Raw genomic sequence first — 24,815 nt, forward strand, 5'->3', positions numbered from 1 at the left:
GAGAGGGGCTGTAAGAGAGGGGGGAGAGGGGCTGGAGGATGGAGAGAGGCTGTAAGAGAGAGGGGGAGAGGGGCTGGAGGATGGAGAGAGGCTATAAGAGAGAGGGGGAGAGGGGCTGGAGGAAGGGGGTGGATAAAAAGACAGGGAGAGATAAAATAAATAGCTAGATAAAGTGACAGACAGACAGCAAGGGAGAGAGAAGGAGAGGGAGGAAAAAAAGAGTTCCATCTGACTGAGTTCCCCAGGCATAAAGAAGCCAGTGAACTCTTTCTGACCTCTGACCCTGCTTCTCCTCTGGGTGTTACGACCAATCCCCTTTGATTTCTCCCCTGCACGGCAACGCTGACACAACCGACAGCCTACCCAGTGTGATCCTCCACATTCTGATTTGAGAGATGAAAGATGAAAGTCCGCGGAGGTACTTTGAAATGTGTGGATGGTGTCCGGTTAGGACGCTACTCGCAGGACCCCTCAGACGGGTAATAATGGCAGTCCCCGCTGTGACCCCGTTTGGCGGGGACAGCGAGCGTGACCCCGGGCTGGGTGTGAATAATTGGCACGCCGCTGAAGCAGGGGCTTGTGGGAGGAAGTGTCGTTGGTGCTGAGGGTGTCTTATTCATCTCAGAATAGAGAGAAAGAAAGAGAGAAAGCGTTGGATGCAGTGTTTGATGCAGTTGAAGGAGTATCTAAGTGATGTAGTGTGTCTGTGTGTGTTTGCCTGTGTGCGAGTGTGCTTTTGCGTTCACACATTTTATACCCAACCAATATGTCTACGTAATATACTATAAGATATCCAGTCACCTGTTCTCTCATTCAAATACTATTTAAGGTTCATCTGACAACACCTGTCTGGGTGGACAGACACAGAATGTTACAACCCGTTCTCAACGTCTTCTCAGCTCGACCACTAGACATGAACACAGTCGGTCAGCCAGCCAGTCAGCCAGCCAATACCTCTCAAATGTGAACTCTGGTCCATCCTCACTGCTGTCAGCCGTCAGTATCTACACTACACTGTCCAGCCCAGTACACACACTGTCAGCTATTGTTGCTGCCCTCCACTCCACCTGCCTGCCCATTGTCTGTGTGTTTCAGTGCGTCTGTCTATCTTTGTGTCCACCAGCCCCAGTGTGTATGTGCCCCTGTCCGTGTGAGTGTGTGTGTGTGTGCAGCCACCTCTTCCTCCTCTTCTCCTGGAGAAAACAGGAGCCAATTGTTAGTGGGGGAGCAGGCCAGCGTGACAGAGGTGGAAAGCTAATGAAGTTATTTGACGGCCGGCCCGGCCATGGAGCGAGAGGTGAGGTGCATTGGACAAGCGTCTGGCAGAGAGACGGATGAGGCGAGAGGAAGGAAGCGTGGCTGGAGAGGAGAGAGACATAAGTAGAGAGAGGGAAGAGAGGAGAGGGGAGGGAGGAGAGGGAGGAGAGGAGAGGAGGAGAGGAGGAGAGGGAGGAGAGGAGAGGGAGGAGAGGGATGAGAGGAGGAGAGGGATGAGAGGAGGAGAGGGATGAGAGGAGGAGAGGGATGAGAGGAGGAGAGGGAGGAGAGGAGGAGAGGGAGGAGAGGAGAGGAGGAGAGGAGAGGAGGAGAGGGAGGAGAGGAAGGAGAGGAGAGGTAGGAGAGGAGAGGTAGGAGAGGAGAGGTAGGAGAGGAGAGGGAGGGGGAGGAGGGGAAAAGAAACAGCAGGTAGAGGGAGGAGAAAAAGGGACAAAAGTAGAATGAGAAAGCCAGACAGAGAGTCTGAGGTGGAGCGTGAAAAAGAGAGAGGGAGAGCAGTGTCCGGCTGGCTGGCTGGTGGCATGTCAGCAGGCCGTGATAACACAGAGACAGGCTGATAGCACCATCACCCCTGGGCCACAGACAGACAGAGACAGGATGAACCCTAGTGTACTACTACTACTAAACCCGATGGGAAAGCTGCCACTGAACCGCTACATTGGAGGCAGGCAAAGATGGATAGTCACTTCTCGGCCAGAGGCAGTATAACTGCTATACACGACATGAGGCTGCCACGGATCAGATGCCCCCACCGATACATTGGCGGCAGGGATGGTATACATATTCATTCACACAGGCCAGGAAGAAATCTCTACTACACACGGGTGCCCCCGCCTGCTACACTGGCGGCAGAGATGGTATACATATTCTTTCACTCAGACCAGGCCAGCCAGAAAGCTTCTCATCACATCACCCAGAGATGGCTGTTGGTTATTTCCTCAACTCTGACCGATACACCGATTTGCATTTGGGGGAAGGGGGAAGTTGGCGTGCTACAGAGAGTTAAACCGTGTGCATAGTCAAAGTACTGTAATTCGACTTCTGTCATTTTCTTTGGGTGAAATAAAGCTAAGCACAGCGCACCACTATCATGAATGACAGCTTAAACTATGGTGGTTGGTAGTAGTAGTAGTAGTAGTAGCAGTAGCAGTAGTAGCAGTAGTAGTAGTAGTAGTAGTAGTAGTAGTAGTAGTAGTAGTAGTAGTAGTAGTAGTAGTAGTAGTAGTAGTAGTAGTAGTAGTAGTAGTAGTAGTAGTAGTAGTAGTAGTAGTAGTAGTAGTAGTAGTAGTAGTAGTAGTAGTGGATGCAGTAGTACTAGTAGTAGGAGCAGTAGTAGTTGTGGATGCAGTAGTAGTCGTGGATGTAGCAGTAGTAGAAAAGCGTGGCGCAGTTGGTAAGAGCGTGGCGCAGTTGGTAAGAGCGTGGCGCAGTTGGTAAGAGCGTGGCGCTGTTGGTAAGAGCGTGGCGCAGTTGGTAAGAGTGTGGCGCTAGCAATGTCAGTCATGGGTTTGATTGCCGCAGGGAAAAAGCATCTGCTAAATGGAATAGTTACGGTACGCTACACTTGTGCGTTTTTTGTGTTACTCCACTTCCCGACTGGATAAATAAAAACATCCTCAGATTAGGCTACTAAATAATTGAGTGGTCTCCGTAACTCAGATTGGGAGAGTTGAAATACGCTGCTATTTATAGGGCCCAGCAGAAAGGTCACTGGAGTGGAGGGACTTTTGTGTGTGTAAGCACCGCGTCCACGGCGTCTTGAGGGTTGTGTTTGTTCCGGTGGAGTACGGTCAGGGTGGGGGTGTGAAAGTGCAAGTCGTCTGCAATAGAGTTGGCGTGTATGTAGGCCTCGCCAGGGCCACAGTGAAGCCTGCTGTCCCTGTTTGATCCAACATGGCCTGAACACACTCTTAATTAGAGGACGTCCTTCCAGGTGCTGACCAGGTTATACTTAGCCTGTCCGCTGACATCCGACACACACACACACACACACTCCACCACCGAGCCTGCCCGCTGACATCTGACAGTGTGACATTTCCAGCTGGTGGTGCTGCCGCGACCCCTAACCCCTTACGTGAAGGTCACTGTCCCCCCTTTGCAGGCCTCCCACTAGGCCTCATGCACCCCCTCCGCCCCCCTACTACCAGCCAGGCTGGTGGAGGGTACTGTGGTGTGTGTGGCACAGCATGGGCGGTCTAGGTCTAGCAGGTCCACCCACAGGGTGCTTCTGTCAGTGTGGCTCCTGTCCTCTCGTACCTGAGCGCTCTGTCCCCCTCTGTCCCTCCGCCGTGCATCATCATTAATCAGATGGCCGGAGCTGACGCAGATTTATGACACGGGTGGCCCCGCGGCAGGCCTGTGGCGGCCGGAGATGTTAGGTGTGATGGGAGGGTGAGGAGCAGGTGAGCAGGGGAGCTGATCTATGCTGGGGCCGGAGGAAACTGGACAGCCGTCGACCCAAAAGTGATAACCGACCCTAAGGTGTGTGTGTGAGAGGAGAGAGACAGCAGTGAGATATGGAGGAGCGTAAGAGAACCATGGCCACAAAGCATTGAGGCACCGTTGGCCCCTGTGTTTTCTTGGCGGCGATCAGAAGTTGCTCCATGTCTAATTATTAATTATTCATCTAAGGCGGGATTAGATGTGACCCAGTTTCCCTACAAACACACACACACACACACCTAGGTGTATCTACACTCTGTAGATACAATTTAGTATCATCATCTGTGTATTAGCAAGCCTACCTTTGACTGTAGCATGTAGGTCTGTAACTCAATGGCTTTTTGGTGTGTGTGTGTGTGTGAGAGAGAGAGAGAGAAGTAAAGATGTAGAGAAAGAGAACAGGAGGATTTGGTTAGAGATGCCCTGCGGACCTGGACAGAGTGAGAGAGTCAGTCATTAGGTCCTACCATCTGTGCTGGCCCACTGTGCCCCAGGATCCTAGGATTCACTGTTCACTGCTGGTCCAGACCAGGGACTTTCAGCTCTCTCTCGAAATAACAGACCGCTTACGAAACCTACTGTCATCCTCAATCTGATTTGCTCTCTCTCTCTCTCTCTCTCACACAGTGTGTGTGTGTGGTGTGTATGACTATGTTCCTGTGTGGTTTGAGGTACAAAATAAGAAGACAGAAGACTGTAGAATGCAGACACACGACCACGTGCTGTACCATGTGACCAGCGCTATGTTATTGCTGGGTTTATGTGATCAACTGCCACATGGAGAAAACCCCAGTTGAACCCTGCTCTTCTGCCACAGTCCACACTGTATCATTCCACAGATAGTTGAGGATCTCTCACAAACAACCCTCTTCAAACCCTCTATCTATCTTCCCTCTCGTTTCTCTTGACCCTCACCTCTCTCACCAATATGGCTTTTCCCCACCCTATCTCCTTCCCCTCTCTCCTCTTTCATTTGTCCATGTGACCCCTCTCACTCTCACCTTTCCTCCTCTCTATCCTCTATCCTCTAACCTTCTATCTCTCTCTCTCTCTCTCTCTCTCTCTCTCTCTCTCTCTCTCTCTCTCTCTCTCTCTCTGTCTCTCTCTGTCTCTGTCTCTCTCTCTGTCTCTGTCTCTCTCTGTCTCTCTCTCTCTCTGTCTCTGTCTCTCTCTCTGTCTCTCTCTGTCTCTCTCTGTCTCTCTCTCTCTCTCTCTCTCTCTCTCTCTCTGTCTCTCTCTCTGTCTCTCTGTGTAGCGGCCAACCAGAAGGAAGCCCTGAAGGCTCCACAGTCCTTCCATCTGAAGCAGGAACCCCGGACCGAGGAGGAAGAGGTACGAAGGAGCCCCAGGAGCCAGCCCAGCTACTCCTCCTTCTACCAGGAGCATGGCGCGGCGCTGGGGGGCACGGGGCCAGCAGAGGTCACAGCAGACAGTGGGGGCCACAGGGGCCCCCTGAAGGGACGGGAGGGAAGCCCCATGGGGAACAAGAACAGTCTCCTCAGCCAGGACATCAACTTCAAGGTGGCGTCTGAGCTGCTGATGAAGCTGTCAGGTAAGGTAATGGGCTGTGTGGGTGGGTGAGGAGGTAGTGCGTGCGTTCATTCATTGGTGTTTCTCTATATAGGATAGTGCAAGTTGAGATTGGATTGAATTCAAATGAGCTCCACAAACCTTAACTTGACCTATGTACTGACACGGCGTGCAAGTCTTTTTAATCTCTACTCAGTGAGCTAATAAAGAATTCACCCATGTTGATCTGGAGATTGCAGAGAAAGGGTCGTCCTCAATCTATTCTGCTATTGATGGGGTCAACGTTGTACAGTTACAGTGCCTTAAATCAGCCAATAGTAATTCATCAGTGGAGAGGTCAAAGTTGACCCAGGTCACTGCCATATAAGGACATGTGTAAAAGCATTGTATCTTTAGTCTATGACTCACCATAGAAAAGTAAAATGGAAGAGTTGTCAAAGGTGAGGTACAGGTGAAAACCATTGTACTGTGAAATGTTTATCTCTTTCACTGAGACCCAACACTCTATATTTTGGCTCCAAAGCCTTTGTGTTCTCCCATGGCAATATCCAGGTCAAAGTCCTCTCTCGACCCCTCCATTTTCTTTCTCCATCTCTTTATCTTTCTCTCCCTCCTGCGTATTCCTCTCCACTTCCATCTCTCTGTTTTTCTTTCTTTCTCTCTCTTTCCCTCCTGCCTTCTCCTCCAAGTTTTTGGGGTGGAATATGGGTAGAAGGGTCAATTATTTTTCATGTTGTTCAGTCAATATCCTTTTCCCATCCTGTGGTCCCCCGTCCGAAACAAACCAATCGATGGCTGCTGGGTCCATCTCCAACGGTGCGCTACAGTGAATCTCAAACCTGCCCCCCTCTCACCCTCACCCCTCTCTCTGAAAACAGAGATGATGGAACCAAAGAAAGACATAGAAAGAACACCCTGTCCTAAACTGTCTTATAGTTTGACCATGTTTTCTGTTATTACTGCTGCAGTACAGGTTATGTCATACCATACGAGAGCCCCCCCTCACCCTCGACTATATGAAAAAGAACACCCTGTCCTAAACCGTGTGCTAGATTTAGCATGTTTCATGTTATTCGCTGCTCCGTAATTACAGTAGGCAATTACAGCGTGTTATAACGAAGGTATAACCTATCTGCTTGTTTTAGCTTCAGCTGAATGTACGGTCAAGTGTGTGGCACAGATCAAGTGTGTGTGTTGGGCATGTGTTTGTCCACAGTGTGAGAGCTGTGTCTCTCTACGCTAATCAAGTGTCTAATTGGTTCTAGTGTGTCTGTGTGTAGCTTGTAGGTTGTGTGTGCTGTAGGTGTTGTGTTGGTGGTGGGTGGGTGTGTGTGTGATCTCTTGTTTATGTTTAATTCCATGCTCCGAGGGAACAGTACTGTGTGTGTGTGTTTGTGCGTCCGTGTATTTGCTGCTGGGTGTGTGGTGTTCTCTCAGCTCCATCCATCCCTGGCCTCTCATCTCATCCTGTACCAGCGTGTGTTTGATGGACACCTCACACACCAGCTGCCATTGTTCTGTTCTCTGGTTCTCTCTGGGTCGCCCAGTGTTCACAGTGAGTCATAGTCACTGCCTGGGAGCGCTGTTACACTACACTACATTACACTATACACCACACACACACTATACACTACACTACATTAGACTATACACCACACACACACACACTACACTACACGTGTGCAGCTCTGGTGTGTGTGTGTGTGTGTGTGCGTGCTTGACAGAGATGGTGAGTGTGTACGAGAGAGAGAGAGTGAGTGAGTGAGAGAGCGAGGGGAAGAGAGAGGAGGTGGGAAGTCTCTGAGTGATTCCTCCACTGTACTGCTGCTTGTCCTTTGTTCTGTTTCCCCACCTCTGGGCTGACATGCTCACCACACCACCACATCCTCCTTTAGCCTCCGCTAGCCTTCAGAGCCGAAGCCATTAGCCTGATAGCTTGTCAGTGTAGTTAACATTGGCCAGTTAGCCTGTTAGCCTTTGTCATTTAGCAGCATGCGCCTAGAAAAATGAAGGATTCTAGCTTGAATACTTCAAATCTCTTTCATTGTGCTCCTAAATCCCCCCCCCCGGAGCTTAGTAGAGACAGTAGTGCCGTCATCCATCGTCATGACAACAGCAGCGAGGTCATCTAAGGGAGAGCGGGAGTAGGAGAAAAGGTTGTCTGGTGTGATGGCTGTGACAGTGAGTCTGGCCCCTCAGTCGGACGGCCTTGAGGTTAGAGAGAGGAACGGGGGAGGGTCAACTCCGTATGAGTCATCTGCGTCACACGGCCACAAGGTTCCAAGGACGTCTACTCCGTCACCTCTGACCCCTTGCCGAGGTCAACAAGGAGGTCAACTCCGGCGCAGAGAGGCGTGCTGTTGGCTGAAAGAAAGTCACATGGGTGTGATTGAGCACAGATTGAAAAACACTGGAGATCTTACAATAGATAGGGACAATAGATTGGTTAAATCGATTGTTACCAGAGAGGCTCCACCTTAAACCCACTAATATCGAATAGGCTAGATGTAATTCAATTACCAGACTAGTTCATTTTCAGTTGACCAAGGCAACCATCAGGAGAGATAGGAGGACTGTCATCGAAACTGGCCATTGTACTGTAGTGTGTTGCATCACTGCTTTAACTAGGTCACTTCTGTTTTTCGCGCTCTCTCTCTCTCGCTCCTTATCAAATGACGGTGGTGGCGGTAGCGGCCTCTCTCCACATGCTGTTAGCACGGTTAGCGTCTAGGGGCTAATTACAGTAGGGCTAAACAGTCCCCTGCGCTGCTGGCTAACGCCTGCTAGTGCCTGTTAGCAGATGGGTACTGGTATAGAGGGTACAGAAGGACATCAGGGGACCGGGAGGAGGGGGTGGGGGGGGTACAGTGCCCGAAGTGATACTTAGTGTCCCAGGCCGGCAGAGTGTGGTGACGATGTCCCTGCCACCCACTGTCCCTGATTCCATCTCCCCTTCTCACCCTACCATGGGTGTGAAATCACACCCTTCTTCTAGCAGTGAGCCTATTTCCGTCCCAATATAACCCCCTCCGTTTCGTCTTCCGTCGCCCCCAACGCCGAAGGTCATTACCTTGCTAATTAAGACGAGTGTACCTGACATGGCGTCCCAGTTGGGGGTGTGTGGTTAAAGTGATGTGGGCTGTAGTAGAACCTGAAGGCGTCTTGTCAAAGAGATTGGTCTGAGAGTTGGACTAGAGGATACACCCTCTCACACACACATACAGTGGGGAAAAAAAGTATTTAGTCAGCCACCAATTGTGCAAGTTCTCCCACTTAAAAAGATGAGAGAGGCCTGTAATTGTCATCATAGGTACAAGTCAACTATGACAGACAAAATTAGAAGAAAAAATCCAGAAAATCACATTGTAGGATTTTTATGAATTTATTTGCAAATTATGGTGGAAAATAAGTATTTGGTCAATAACAAAAGTTTCTCAATACTTTGTTATATACCCTTTGTTGGCAATGACACAGGTCAAACGTTTTCTGTAAGTCTTCACAAGGTTTTCACACACTGTTGCTGGTATTTTGGCCCATTCCTCCATGCAGATCTTTCCTAGAGCAGTGATGTTTTGGGGCTGTCGCTGGGCAACATGGACTTTCAACTCCCTCCAAAGATTTTATATGGGGTTGAGATCTGGAGACTGGCTAGGCCACTCCAGGACCTTGAAATGCTTCTTACAAAGCCACTCCTTCGTTGCCCGGTCGGTGTGTTTGGGATCATTGTCATGCTGAAAGACCCAGCCACGTTTCATCTTCAATGCCCTTGCTGATGGAAGGAGGTTTTCACTCAAAATCTCACGATGCATGGCCCCATTCATTCTTTCCTTTACACGGATCAGTTCTATTTTGGTTTCATCTGACAATATGACATTCTCCCAATCCTCTTCTGGATCATCCAAATGCACTCTAGCAAACCTCAGACAGGCCTGGACATGTACTGGCTTAAGCAGGGGGACACGTCTGGCACTGCAGGATTTGAGTCCCTGGCGGCGTAGTGTGTTACTGATGGTAGGCTTTGTTACTTTGGTCCCAGCTCTCTGCAGGTCATTCACTAGGTCCCCCCGTGTGGTTCTGGGATTTTTGCTCACCGTTCTTGTGATCATTTTGACCCCACGGGGTGAGATCTTGCGTGGAGCCCCAGATCGAGGGAGATTATCAGTGGTCTTGTATGTCTTCCATTTCCTAATAATTGCTCCCACAGTTGATTTCTTCAAACCAAGCTGCTTACCTATTGCAGATTCAGTCTTCCCAGCCTGGTGCAGGTCTACAATTTGGTGCCATTAATACAGGTAACGAGTGGAGGACAGAGGAGCCTCTTAAAGAAGAAGTTACAGGTCTGTGAGAGCCAGAAATCTTGCTTGTTTGTAGGTGACCAAATACTTATTTTCCGCCATAATCTGCAAATAAATTCATTAAAAATCATACAATGTGATTTTCTGGAGAAACATTTTTTTGTCTGTCATAGTTGACGTGTACCTATGATGAAAATTACAGGCCACTCTCATCTTTTTAAGTGGGAGAACTTGCACAATAGGTGGCTGACTAAATACTTTTTTCCCCCACAGATCAGAATATTTAAAAGATTGTGGCATATCAAGAAGCTGATTTAAACAGCATGATCATTACACAGGTGCACCTTGTGCTGGGGACAATAAAAGGCCACTCCTAAATATATATTTTTCACATAACACAATGCCATAGATGTCTCAAGTTGAGGGCGCATGCAATTGGCATGCTGACTGTAGGAATGTCCACCAGAGCTGTTGCCAGAGAATTGAATGCCCAGAGCAAGGCAAGAGCAGAGTGGTCGTTTTAGAGAATTTGGCAGTACGTCCAACCGGCCTCCCAACCGCAGACCACGCCAGCCCAGGACTTCCACATCCGGCTGCTTCACCATCGTCTTAGACCAGCCACCCAGACAGCTGATGAAACTGAGGAGTATTACTGTCTATAATAAACCCCTTTTGTGGGGAAAAACACATTCTGATTGGCTGGGCCTGGCTCCCCAGTGGGTGGGCCTATGCCCTCCCAGGCTTATTAATTTATTTCAATTGACTGATTTCCTTAAATGAACTGTGACTCAGTAAAATCGTTGAAATTGTTGCATGTTGCATTTATATTTTTGTTCAGTATATCCTGATGCTAAGCCTATTCCACTCTGCCTCAGTGCCCTGGCCTTGCCCTCTCTCTGCCCACCTCCCTTCCTGGTACATCTAGTCTTACAGTGGCAGTGATATCTTTAGGCACTCATCCCCTTAGGGACTATTGGGTCTTTGAACCCCCCCCCCCCCCTCTGTCTCTCTCTCTCTCTATATCTGTCTCTGTGTGTGTGTGTGTAACAAACACACCACTCTCCCTTGGTCTCAGTGCAAGCGTTGCATCACAATTGTACTGAATTATTGAACGCTACAGTACCAGCAGATCTGGGAACAGATGTAGCAGCAGTATCACCCCTCCCGCTCCAGGCTGAATAAGAGGTAACTGGTCTAAGATCAGTCTCTGTCTGCTGCAGGCTAGGCTGCTGCTGCTGTTTCTCTCCCCAGCTGACACATTGTCTTCCACCACTGCAGCCTTTTGAAGCAGCTGAACTCTTCACCCCTTTCTGAGCAGGTCGCCCAGAGAGGGAGAGCAAGGGGATGAGAAAAGAGAGAGAGGAGAGGATGTAATTTTATGACTCCTCCTCGTCTTATCCATCTCCTTCTCTCACTCACTCATCTTTCTCTCTCTCTCTCTCTCTCCCTCAGGGTCTTCCTCTCCCTGGCACTCTCCTCCTTTTTTTATCCTTTACTCGCATCCTCTCTTCCTCCCTCACTGCATCCATGTGTCTCTCCCAGCTCATCTCTGTATTTCCCCCTCTGTCGATGCATCAAAGGTATACCTTGCAGTATGATAAGATAGCTTTGCATGTGTTGAATCAGTAATGGCGTGGTATGGCTGTCTGGCTGTTAGCTATAGGGCTTTACTGCTAGCCAGAGTTGTCCTCTCCTCACCTATATACACGCACACAGTCAGACTGTCTGTACATTCTGATTGGAGCAGACACCGAAGGTCAAAGGTGAACAGCAAAACAGAGCAGCCCACAAACCCCAGTCACTTCCATTGTCAGGTGAAAACAAACATATATTTGTCAGATTAAATACGACATGTACAGCGTATGTTTACGTTGGTGTATGTTAATATAACCTGATATTGAGAGAAGATTACAGTATACTAGATAGCATATGACTCTCTAAAGATACAGAATATATTATCATGTAGCCTAAACACAATCCACACAATGTCAACATAATATACAGTGAGGGAAATCCCCTGCTGATTTTGTACGTTTGCCCACTGACAAATAAATGATCAGTCTATCATTTTAATGGTAGGTTTATTTGAACAGTGAGAGACAGAATAACAACAAATCCAGAAAAACGCATGTAAAAAATGTTATAAATTGATTTGCATTTTAATGAGGGAAATAAGTATTTGACCCCTTCTCAATCAGAAAGATTTCTGGCTCCCAGGTGTCTTTTATACAGGTAACGAGCTGAGATTAGGAGCACACTCTTAAAGGGAGTGCTCCTAATCTCAGTTTGTTACCTGTATAAAAGACACCTGTCCACAGAAGCAATCAATCAATCAGATTCCAAACTCTCCACCATGGCCAAGACCAAAGAGCTCTCCAAGGATGTCAGGGACAAGATTGTAGACCTACACAAGGCTGGAATGGGCTACAAGACCGTCGCCAAGCAGCTTGGTGAGGAGGTGACAACTGTTGGTGCGATTATTCGCAAATGGTAGAAACACAAAAGAACTGTCAATCTCCCTCGGCATGGGGCTCCATGCAAGATCTCACCTTGTGGAGTTGCAATGATCATGAGAACGGTGAGGAATCAGCCCAGAACTACACGGGAGGATTTTGTCAATGATCTCAAGGCAGCTGGGACCATAGTCACCAAGAAAACAATTGGTAACACACTACGCCGTGAAGGACTGAAATCCTGCAGCACCCGCAAGGTCCCCCTGCTCAAGAAAGCACATATACAAGGCCGTCTGAAGTTTGCCAATGAACATCTGAATGATTCCGAGGAGAACTGGGTGAAAGTGTTGTGGTCAGATGAGACCAAAATGGAGCTCTTTGGCATCAATTCAACTCGCCGTGTTTGGAGGAAGAGGAATGCTGCCTATGACCCCAAGAACACCATACCCACTGTCAAAACTGGAGGTGGAAACATTATGCTTTGGGGGTGTTTTTCTGCTAAGGGGACAGGACAACTTCACCGCATCAAAGGGACGATGGACGGGGCCATGTACCGTCAAATCTTGGGTGAGAACCTCCTTCCCTCAGCCAGGGCATTGAAAATGGGTCGTGGATGGGTATTCCAGCATGACAATGACCCAAAACACACAGCCAAGGCAACAAAGGAGTGGCTCAAGAAGAAGCACATTAAGGTCCTGGAGTGGCCTAGCCAGTCTCCAGACCTTAATCCCATAGAAAATCTGTGGAGAGAGCTAAAGGTTCGAGTTGCCAAACGTCAGCCTCGAAACCTTAATGACTTGGAGAAGATCTGCAAAGAGGAGTGGGACAAAATCCCTCCTGAGATGTGTGCAAACCTGGTGGCCAACTACAAGAAACGTCTGACCTCTGTGATTGCCAACAAGGGTTTTGCCACCAAGGACTAAGTAATGTTTTGCAGAGGGGTCAAATACTTATTTCCCTCATTAAAATGCAAATCAATTAATAACATTTTTGACATGCGTTTTTCTGGATTTTTGTTGTTGTTATTCTGTCTCTCACTGTTCAAATAAACCTACCATTAAAATTATAGACTGATCATGTCTTTGTCAGTGGGCAAATGTACAAAATCAGCAGGGGATCAAATACTTTTTTCCCTCACTGTATATTGGACTATGTATAGCCTACCTATCATACATTGCGCGAATAAGGTATATGACAAAGAAGGCATTGTCAAGTAAATGTGATATCTATACATTTAGACCAGGGCTCTCCAACCCTGTTCCTGGAGAGCTACCGTCCTGTAGGTTTTCTCTCCAACCTTAATCTAGCCCACCTGATTCTAATAATTAGCTGGTTGATAAGCTGAATCAGGTTAGTTACAACTGGGGTTGGAGCAAAAACCTACAGGAGGGTAGCTCTCCAGGAACAGGGTTGGAAAGCCCTGCATTAGACCATACATAGCCTACATGTGTACATTGAGAGCATTACAGTATATGGTACCATACGAAACCATATATGATCAGTCAGAGGTGTGCAAGTGTGAGACTCTACACTACACTACAGAGGTAGTGGGAGTTATGAGGTCACAACCCCTCTACTTGCTGGGAGAAGTGAACTGGTTTAATGTTGCACCTTACCTGCACTAGAGGGGATGAGACACACACACACACACACACACACACACACACACACACACACACTCAGGAGCAGGATTCTGCTTTTTATGGCACCAGAACATAATGTCATAACCCCGGACATACAGCGCTGTGTGTGTGTGTGTTTTTATTGCGCTAGATAGGCAAGTGAAGGCCATGCAATTTGACACAAAATATACCACTTAGACCCCCCGACATTGATGTGTTTTCACTGCAGAGTGTGTTTATCTACTTTCTGAGTGTGTGTGATCATCTGACCGCTCTATGAATCTCTGCTGTGACGCAAGCCTGCTTATCCCAGCTCTGTGTGTGTGTGGGGCTCAGCAGTCCTCTCAGCCCCTGATGGCAGGGATGGTGAACCCCAGGCGGGAGCGTACGTGAGACTGCCTGTCCCTTGGTTGACCCCGGCCTTGCAGCGCTCTCTTCCCCCCTCCACCCCTCCCTCGCCCTCCACCACTCCCTAGTCCTCCTCCACGACCGCTCTGCTCTTGCCTGGCTCTGGGCACCTGATTAAGGGATTAGTCAGCCGATGGGTGTCAGTTGTGTCTCCACACGGGGGGGGGGGGGGGGGTGTTGGCTAGACTACCACCACCCCCGAAACCTGGGTCCGGAAAGAGAACGCACTCAGGTGGACGCGCTCACATACATAATGTACACACACAGGCACGCTGGGCCGATCGCACACACACTACACACACACACTGGTGCGCTAGCATGCACCTGGGTAAGCATTTCACTGTTGGTCCACACCTGTTGTTTACGAAGCATGTGGCAAATAAGATTTGATTTGATGCGCGCACACACACACACACACGCACACTGGCGCGCTGACACACACTTGAAACTCAGACTGTAAACACCACTCAGGCGCGCACATCGCCACATACACACAATGTAGGTCTGGTTCAGACAACGGTGGCTCACTCCAGCCCCGCCCCTCCCAGGCTCAGCCATCCAGGAGAGAGGAGAGGAGAGGTCACAGAGAGGGCAGGGTCATCACTGGGTTACTACTGCCTCGCTGCCTCTCCTCTCCCTTCCCTGCCTCTCTCCATCTATCTCTCTCGTTCTGTCTCTCTCTCCATCGCTCTCTCTCTCTCTCCTATACTGCTGACCTCAGCCTTCCCTCTCACCCCTCCCTCCCGTTCCCTCCCCCCTCTCCCTCTCCCTCTCTCTCTCTCTCTCTCTCTCTCTCTCTCTCTCTCTCTCTCTCTCTTCCCACCCCTCCCCCCTCGCTACTGGCCAAATTTCATATATCCATAATCACCATGAGTGGCCGTGTCAGCATGGCTGGAGCTCCCTGCTGCTCCTCACCCCACACACACACACATTTGCTTACACACACACACACACACACACACACACTTGCTTACACACACACACACACACACACACACACACACACCCTGGACGAGCCAGTCAGGATCTGTTACCTCTGAGATCCTGATGCCATCTACCACCCGGCCGCCGGGACTATTTTTAGCGTCTGCTATTTGGTTAACCTCTTGAACACTGTCTGATAACCAGAGCGATGGGGGGTTTGGGGGGAGTTTACGGGAAGGTTTTTCCTCCGTTAGGGATTCTCTAACCAACGTAGTTGTTTTGTTTCAACACCAATTTTTCTAATCTCCCAAGAGATGTCCTGGTTTACGAAAAACTAAATATGAAAAGACAACGAACGCTGTTGAATCAGAAGTGTTCTCATCTTTCGTTTCTGATGGCAGCTGAAGCAAAATGTTGTAAAGGTTTTCAAGGAAGTGTTTGAGTTCAGAACATCATAGCACCCACCCCCCTCCCTCCATTCAAAATGCCCATAGGGCTGTAATGAGGTTACTGTAGTACTGTTTCATATTTAATGGTGGTAGCATCTTTTCTGTTTTGTGTGCTTTACTGAGCCACACACACACCACACTCTATCCCCTTTCCTGTATGTTGTGTGCTTCTGTGACCCACACACACACACACACACACACACACACACATACATACATACATACATACATACACTACCGTTCAAATGTTTGGGGTCACTTAGAAATGTCCTTGTTTTCGAAAGAAAAGCAATTTTGTTGTCCATTAAAATAACATCAAATTGATCGGAAATACAGTGTAGACATTGTTAATGTTATAAATGGCTATTGTAGCTGGAAACGGATGATTTTTAATGGAATATCTACATAGGCGTACAGAGGCCCATTATCAGCAACCATCAGTCCTGTGTTCCAATGGCACGTTGTGTTTGCTAATCCAAGTTTATCATTTTAAAAGGCTAATTGATCATTAGAAAACCCTTTTGCAATTATGTTAGCACAGCTGAAAACTGTTGTGCTGATTTTAAAGAAGCAATAAAACGGGTATTCTTGAGACTAGTTGAGTATCTGGAGCATCAGCAATTGTGGGTTTGATTACAGGATCAAAATGTCCAGAAACAAAGAACTTTCATCTGAAACTCATTAGTCTATTCTTGTTCTGAGAAATGAAGGCTATTCCATGCGAGAAATTGCCAAGAAACTGAAGATCTTGTACAACGCTGTGTACTACTCCCTTCACAGAACAGTGCAAACTGGCTCTAACCAGAATAGAAAGAGGAGTGGGAGGCCCCGGTGCACAACTGAGCAAGAGGACAAATACATTAGTGTCTAGTTTGAGAAACAGACGTCTCACAGGTCCTCAACTGGCAGCTTCATTAAATAGTACCCGCAAAACACCAGTCTCAACATCGACAGTGAAGAGGCGACTCCGGGATGCTGACCTTCTAGGCAGAGTTGCAAAGAAAAAGCCATATCTCAGACTGGCCAATAAAAAGAAAAGATTAAGATGGGCAAAAGAACACAGACGCTGGACAGAGGAAGATTGGATAAAAGGGTTATGGACAGACGAATCGAAGTTTGAGGTGTTCGGATCACAAAGAAGAACATTTGTGAGACGCAGACCAAATGAAAAGATGTTGGAGGAGTGCTTGATGTAATGTGATGGTCTGGGGGTGATTTGGTGGTGGTAAAGTGGGAGATTTGTACAGGGTAAAAGGGATCTTGAAGAAGGAAGGCTATCACTCCATTTTGCAACGCCATGCCATACCCTGTGGACAGCGCTTAATTGGAGCCAATTTCCTCCTACAACAGGACAATGACCCAAAGCACAGCTCCAAACTATGCAATAACTATTTAGGGAAGAAGTGTGTGTGTGTATATATATGTGTGTGTGTGTGTGTATATATATATATATATATATGTATGTATGTATGTGTGTGTGTGTGTGTGTGTGTGTGTGTGTGTGTGTGTGTGTGTGTGTGTGTGTGTGTGTGTGTGTGTGTGTGTGTGTATGTGTGTGTGTATATATGTATATATATATGTGTGTGTATATATGTATATATATATGTGTGTGTATATATGTATATATATATGTGTGTGTATATATATATGTATATATATATATACTGCTCAAAAACACTAAAATAACACTAAAACACTAAAATAACACATCCTAGATCTGAATGAATGAAATAATCTTATGAAATACTTTTTTCTTTACATAGTTGAATGTGCTGACAACAAAATCACACAAAAATGATCAATGGAAATCAAAATTAAAGTGGAAAACCACACTACAGGCTGATCCAACTTTGATGTAATGTCCTTAAAACAAGTCAAAATGAGGCTCAGTAGTGTGTGTGGCCTCCACGTGCCTGTATGACCTCCCTACAATGCCTGGGCATGCTCCTGATGAGGTGGCAGATGGTCTCCTGAGGGATCTCCTCCCAGACCTGGACTAAAGCATCCGCCAACTCCTGGACAGTCTGTGGTGCAACGTGGCGTTGGTGGATGGAGCGAGACATGATGTCCCAGATGTGCTCAATTGGATTCAGGTCTGGGGAACGGGCGGGCCAGTCCATAGCATCAATGCCTTCCTCTTGCAGGAACTGCTGACACACTCCAGCCACATGAGGTCTAGCATTGTCTTGCATTAGGAGGAACCCAGGGCCAACCGCACCAGCATATGGTCTCACAAGGGGTCTGAGGATCTCATCTCGGAACCTAATGGCAGTCAGGCTACCTCATGGAGGGCTGTGCGACCCCCCCCCCCCAAAGAAATGCCACCCCCACACCATGACTGACCCACCGCGAAACCGGTCATGCTGGAGGATGTTGCAGGCAGCAGAACGTTCTCCACGGCGTCTACAGACTCTGTCACGTCTGTCACATGCTCAGTGTGAACCTGCTTTCATCTGTGAAGAGCACAGGGCGCCAGTGGCGAATTTGCCAATCTTGGTGTTCTCTGGCAAATGCCAAACGTCCTGCACGGTGTTGGGCTGTAAGCACAACCCCCACCTGTGGACGTCGGGCCCTCATACCACCCTCATGGAGTCTGTTTCTGACCGTTTGAGCAGACACATGCACATTTGTGGCCTGCTGGAGGTCATTTTGCAGGGCTCTGGCAGTGCTTCTCCTGCTCCTCCTTGCACAAAGGCGGAGGTAGCAGTCCTGCTGCTGGGTTGTTGCCCTCCTACGGCCTCCTCCACGTCTCCTGATGTACTGGCCTGTCTCCTGGTAGCGCCTCCATGCTCTGGACACTACGCTGACAGACACAGCAAACCTTCTTGCCACAGCTCGCATTGATGTGCCATCCTGGATGAGCTGCACTACCTGAGCCACTTGTGTGGGTTGTAGACTCCGTCTCATGCTACCACTAGAGTGAAAGCACCGCCAGCATTCAAAAGTGACCAAAACATCAGCCAGGAAGCATATGAACTGAGAAGTGGTCTGTGGTCACCACCTGCAAAACCAGTCCTTTATTGGGGGTGTCTTGCTAATTGCCTATAATTTCCACCTGTTGTCTATTCCATTTGCACAACAGCATGTGAAATGTATTGTCAATCAGCGTTGCTTCCTAAGTGGACAGTTTGATTTCACAGAAGTGTGATTGACTTGGAGTGACATTGTGTTGTTTAAGTGTTCCCTTTATTTTTTTGAGCAGTATATATACATACATACACACACACACTCTCTCACTCACTCACACACACACACACACACACACACACACACACACACACACACACACAGCAGTGAACCTGTACTAGCTGCCTAGCTTCCTGAGCGAGTGTGTGGTGATGCCCTCTAGCCCTACATAATCACACAACTAGACAATATCCACTCGGGAACGGAGCGCTTTAGGGGTTGAATGGATGTTACTGCCCAGGTTTTTATTACATGGTTTCATTAACATTTTTGGAATTCCAAACATTTTCATTTGAATTCAGACCCATATTATTTCGAAGAGGTTGAGTGAGGACATTCCGGAGTTTAGAGTGCTTGTGATGGATGAAGATTGAAGTATGAGTGGAATGAGAGATCTTGTCTGTGTCTGATTTAAATGTACAGAATGTCCTCAGGGTATGTTCAAGGCATTAACAAGGTTTTTTTAAAGGTTATTTCTCTTTGAACATCAATGAGGTAATATGAAGTCTATGTAGGGTTTGTATGATAAATTACGTAAATGTAAATAAATAAACTTAGCTAGCTATATTTTGAGAATGAGACACACATCCATGAATCATCTGTAAAATGCAGAGATTAGGACATTACCGGGAATCAAATCCACTTACTAGTCATCTTTGAGGAAAGCCAGTAGAGTTGTATGCAGTATAAATATATTATAAATCTTTTGGCTAAAACAGAACTGGCTTTTCTCAAACTATAAGGCAAATGACTTCCCTCCCTAATATATACACTAAATTTACAAAACATTAAGGACACCTGCTCTTTCCATGACATAGACTGACCAGGTGAATCCAGGTAAAAGCTATGATCCCTTATTCCCGTGTGTATCGAGAATGGTCCACCACCAAAGGACATCCTGCCAACTTGACACAACTGTGGAAAACATTGGAGTCAACATGGGCCAGCATCCCTGTGGAACACTTTCATCACCTTGTAGAGTCCATGCCCCAACGAATTGAGGCTGTTCTGAGGGCAAAGGGGGGGTGCAACTCAATATTAGGAAGGTGTTCCTAATGTTTGGTATACTCAGTGTAGCTAGGAGTTGTCACAGGAACGCATAGATTCAACCCTGTTACTCACTGTCCTCTCATCCAATCCCCTCCCCCAGAGAGCAACAAGGACGCTGCCCACTACCAGAAGGTGACGGTGAAGGCAGAGCCTATGGAGGTGGACCCGCCCAGCGACCCGGCACCGCCCCCTTCTCACCTGCTGGCCTTCAGCACTTTACGTGCATGTGAGAAGAGTGAGCCAATGGCGTTGTCCCGCCCCCAGAAGCAAGACCTCTTCTCCCAGGACATATCGGTCAAAATGGCCTCCGAGCTCCTCTTCCAACTATCAGGTGCGCAATGTTCTCTATGATACATACACACAACAGCTCTAATACACACATACGACACACACAATCTCTCAAACATACACACACATGTACACACACACACACGACACACACCTCCCTGACTACATTCACACACACCTCTCTGTGGCACCTTGGTGTCAACTTTGAAACATGGTGTGATAGTTAGCCATAAAATCTCTGTTTCTCTTCCATCCTCTGGAGGCTCTGCGGTTAGGGGACACTATATATTACCTGTAATGTGCTCTGTAGGTTTTATACACACTTCTTCTCTACTTGGCCGTGACCATGACATTGAGACGGCAGACAGCTGTTTGTATTGCCTGATGACAGAGCCCTGAAGTGGAGCCTGCGTCCCCCAAGAGGGGGTTGTGGGGGGGGGGGGGGGGGGTGCAGGAGACTCAGGCTATGCTGTCCAGCTCTAGACCCCCAGTTCTGATTGCTACGCCTAAATGCCTTATACAGTAGCACCTCGGAAATTGTGACAAAAAAACACAGACCGATACGCACTCAAGCCCCCATAGGGAGCAGTGTCTGCAAAGTGCCTGTCTTCCCCCACATCCCTCCCTCCTCTCCTCCTTCTCTCTCTCCCTCCTTCTCTCTCTCTTCCTCGACTCCTTTTCAAACATGCCGGCTCAAGCACACTTGGCTGCACACACTAGCCCCCCTCCGCCCCTCTCTCAATCCCCATCCCCCCCCCCCTTACATTTCTCCCCGTGCGGCATCGTCATGGCAACGCGGAGAGACCTCTGTCCTTGGCGAGCGGTGTGGCGGAGTGGGGTGTTAGGGAGAGGAGGGGGTGGGTGGGGGGGGGGCGACTAGAGCAGTGCCACCCAGGGAGCAAGAGGCTGCTATGATGAGGTCATCACTAGTAGGCTGCTGAAGCCGAGGGACAATCAAACACCTTCCCTGGGTTTTATTACTCTGACCATAGAATTAGGAATTAGAATACTTTAATGGACATGAAAGGTCTTATGACAGCATAAAAGGTCAGCCATTTTGGTCATGGAGTTGGTCAACCAGTGTGCTGTGATGATAAGATATTGTGTAAAACAATAATTTTGTAGATTATCTGCACAGTGTTTGTTAGCCAGTTTAACAGGAATGATTCCAATCATTTTTCAAACTAACTGCCAATATGCCAACATTCCATACAAACAATGCCGTCAATCCACTGGCTGAAATCAGTTGACGATAGGACAAGTTGTAAATGCAACAAGTACTGATATTGTATCCAAGAAAACAAACATTGAGACATTTATGGTCTGTAAGTCGCTCTGGATAAGAGCGCTGCTAAATGACTAAAATGTAAATGTTTACATATATTTCATAGGCTATTTATACAGTCTAAAACCTGAACAAACGTTATAATTATATGACAATGTTTTAGGCTAAAATTCATTATTTAACACATTTTCTGATATCACATGCCTTACTTATGCAGAAACATTTAAGTAAAAGCAGTAATTGCATCAGCTATGCCTCTACTGCCATTAATTCCATCTAGACTGGTTTGGATTTCTCCCTGACCACAATGGCTGCCATTTTTATACCATTCTGGAACTTTGAGGGTTTATGACATAGCCCCTCTAGTAATTGAATATGATCTCTTTGACTTTGACCACTTAAAACAGTATATGCCAAGGCAGCGGGACAACCATGCAACTTCCCTGGGTTTTAATACAGTATGTTACTATGACCACAGTGCTACTATACGCTACAATCTGGGATTCGTCTTTCAGCAAAATGGTTAGGGAAATGTTACCCCTCTCAAATTCATAGATGGCGCTCTAAATGCATGGACTGACCATTGAACAGATTCCCAGATCCCAGATTGCACCTTTAAATCAGTATCAGACCAAAACTGACCACTAGGTCACATTGAATAATCAATATGCCCTGAAGAACCGCTTCGTGGTTCGATCATAACCACAAAAGGCTTGTTAATGATTTCTCATTGTTGTTAATGACCCTCTTTGATGTTGTGATGTTTTTTGTGTTGCAGAAAAAGTCAGCAAAGCCAACGACCACAAAGACAGCAACATGGTGGGCATAAGCAGGTAAGACAACAGAAATATGTTGTATTGTCACATACACCGGGTAGGTGCAGTGAAATGTGTTGTTTTACAGGGTCAGCCATAGTAGTACGGCGCCCCTGGAGCAAATTAGGGTTAAGTGCCTTGCTCAAGGATACATCGGCCGATTTTTCACCTTGTCGGCTCGGGTATTCGAACCAGCGACCATTCGACATGATGAATATAGTGGCTTCTTTTCCACTTAGCTGCTATTTGTACAGTTAGTCTTTTTTGGTATACGGCTTCTGGTTTATCATCGAGATTGGGAGGCCTGGAACTCTGCAACTTTATAAAAGAAATGCTTGATATCATATTGATTGCCTATTGATATCATATTTTACCATAAGCATTTGTTTGTTTGTTAGTTAGTGACCTGTTCTGGCATGATACTGCTCTGTGTGTTCTCTGACTGTTTCCATCTGTGGTTGTGTCCGCTCCTAGCCCCTTCCTGGACGAACGCTTCAGACAATCACCCTTCAGCCAGCGCTCCAAGTCCTCCTCCCCCGCAGAGGCCAGCTCCTCTGCTAGGACAGCCCTCCACGGTGAGACACACACACACACACACATACAGATAGACAGACACATACACACTTACTGTCAGATAGCTAGACAGACAGATGCAATTCAGTGGGCAGACTTCTATAGTGAGCCACACACTCATAATGTACACATGCCAGAAGGTTGGCCCTCACAGCTGAGTACAGTAACCTCCCACCCTCCTCAGCCACATTTCCACCTCCCCAGGCCTTTCCTCACTCTCTCACACATCTACCCAGCCACAAGGCCTCAACTCTGGCCAACCCTCTCTGCTCCACCCCTCTTCCTCCACCCCTCTTCCTCCATCCCTCCACCTCCAGAGCCTCCACCTCCCGTCTCACTCACACATCTACCCAGCCTTGGGGCTCCCTGCCCTGCCATTCTCTCCCCTCCCCTGGCCCTGGAATGGGGATGCTCCGCGGCTCTGTGGCTGTCCCTGTGGTGCTTGCGGCAGGCAGGCAGAGATACAGAGGGTAATTAGCCTGTGCCAGCCTCACCCGTCTCTCCCTCCACCACCATCCACCAGTTAATTAAAATCAGATTGGCTCCTATGTGTCAAGGGTGTCCTGATAGTTAATTCGCCCAAATGACTGTCTCCCTTCCCTGGGTGCAACGTGCAGACCCTTGCCTTCGCTCTTTCTCTCTCGTTTATCGCTCTCTTGCCTTTTCTCTCTCTCTCTCTCTCTCTTCCCAATGCCCAGTTCTTTCTCTTGTCTCCTTCGATCCCCCCTTTCATATCTCTCTCAACCATCTTTTCTCTGCTTTCGCTTGCACTCTTCTCTTTTCCTGCTCCCTCTATCCCCTTCCTCCCTCCCTCCTTCTCTCCATACCTCCCTCTCTACCCCTCTCTCTCTCTCCCTCTGCCCAGCTGCAGCTGTCCTAGGGGTGCAGTCAGTCACACAGCTGTGTTCTGTGCTATGGGTAGTGACCCAGTGCTCCCATTAACCCAGTTTCCCAGTATCTCTCCAACACCACTCATTATCCAGACAGTTACTCTGAGAATCCCCTTTAGGACAATTCAAACAGTTGCATGGTTGGATTTCATAATGAGTGGTGCGTACTACCACTTTGCCCATACATTTCCACATTGATGAAAATGTGTCCATCTCTGTGTGGCGGTAATTATGGCTGTTTACAGCAAGTGTGTGTGTGTGGTGACGGTGGCGGCTGTCCTTCCTCTCCCCCTGCCCCGGGTCAAGCTCCAGCCAGCCTTGCGGAGGCTGTGCATCCCTCTCTCCCTCTTTCTCTAGCTCTAATAACACTAATTAAACCATTAACCACTTCAAGGCCCACGCCGGCCCTCTAATTGCCCGAATATCAGAGCTCTGGCTGGGGTTGCTGGGTCACCGTGACCCAAGGATGGCCCCTCGGCCCTGTCCATGGGCTCCAGTCACCCTGGATGACCCCCGCCCGACCCTGCCTCGCCCAGCCGCTCACCTCCTCAGGACAGCTAATGTGATTATGTGGTCTGAGGAGATGAGATACAAGCCCTTTAAGGATTTCTGTGCCCATTCAGTACTGAGAGGAAGAGTAAGGGAGAAGCCAATCTGAGACCGGCGTGGTGGGGCATCACCATGGTGAAGCCTGTCAAGTGAGACTGGTGAATCTTGGTGAATCTTTGATAGAGCTCAGAGTATCACTACTCAAGGGGTCACTGATTCAAGGGGTCAAGTACTCATGGGGGTCATACTGATAAGTGTACTAATAAGTACACTCACACACACCTACAGTCATACACACACACATAAACCAACACACACACACACCCTCCCCTCTACTCTGCCTTAAACCTGTCTCCACCAAGGCATGGTGCGTGTGCCACCTCACATGCAGGGACACACACTCACACACACACACACACACACACACACACACACACACACACACACACACACACACACACACACACACACTGGTCAGCTAGGCGTCGCACTCCCACTGGTATGTCAGGTTGTGAGTCAGAGAGAACGGCAGGTCCAGGGGCCCTTATGAGGAGTGACTCAGTCCCTACAGTAGGACGACAACTAAGGAATCTATTACTAGTGGTATTATTACTGTATAGCCACTTTACTGATATTGTAGAATACCATCAGGGCACAGGCTTGTGGAGGGAAAATATTTAGTTTAGCTTTGTGTGGATGAGGGTGTGCATTGACGTGAGGGGTTTTATGATGGTGTGTACTGCTCATTCACTGAGAGATTCCCACAGTTCACTCCAGG

General features: G+C 48.0%; 1 protein-coding gene across 1 annotated transcript in view; it reads left to right on the plus strand.

Annotated features, from left to right (window-relative positions):
• Positions 1-22,600, plus strand: part of LOC311123244 (zinc finger protein 827-like) — a gene marked incomplete at its 3' end in the record, with an annotated part of 60,258 nt that extends 37,658 nt beyond the window's left edge. The window contains exons 5-8 of the mRNA XM_084197500.1: positions 4,976-5,272; positions 19,738-19,968; positions 21,989-22,043; positions 22,500-22,600. Of these exons, the coding sequence (XP_084053626.1) occupies positions 4,976-5,272; positions 19,738-19,968; positions 21,989-22,043; positions 22,500-22,600 (684 nt within the window). The remainder of the gene's footprint in view (positions 1-4,975; positions 5,273-19,737; positions 19,969-21,988; positions 22,044-22,499) is intronic.
• Between the last annotated feature and the right edge of the window lie 2,215 nt (positions 22,601-24,815).

The sequence above is a fragment of the Coregonus lavaretus genome (assembly GCF_964263955.1).
Source record: "Coregonus lavaretus genome assembly, contig: HAP1_SCAFFOLD_2544, whole genome shotgun sequence".
In the NCBI taxonomy this organism is placed as follows: domain Eukaryota; kingdom Metazoa; phylum Chordata; class Actinopteri; order Salmoniformes; family Salmonidae; genus Coregonus; species Coregonus lavaretus.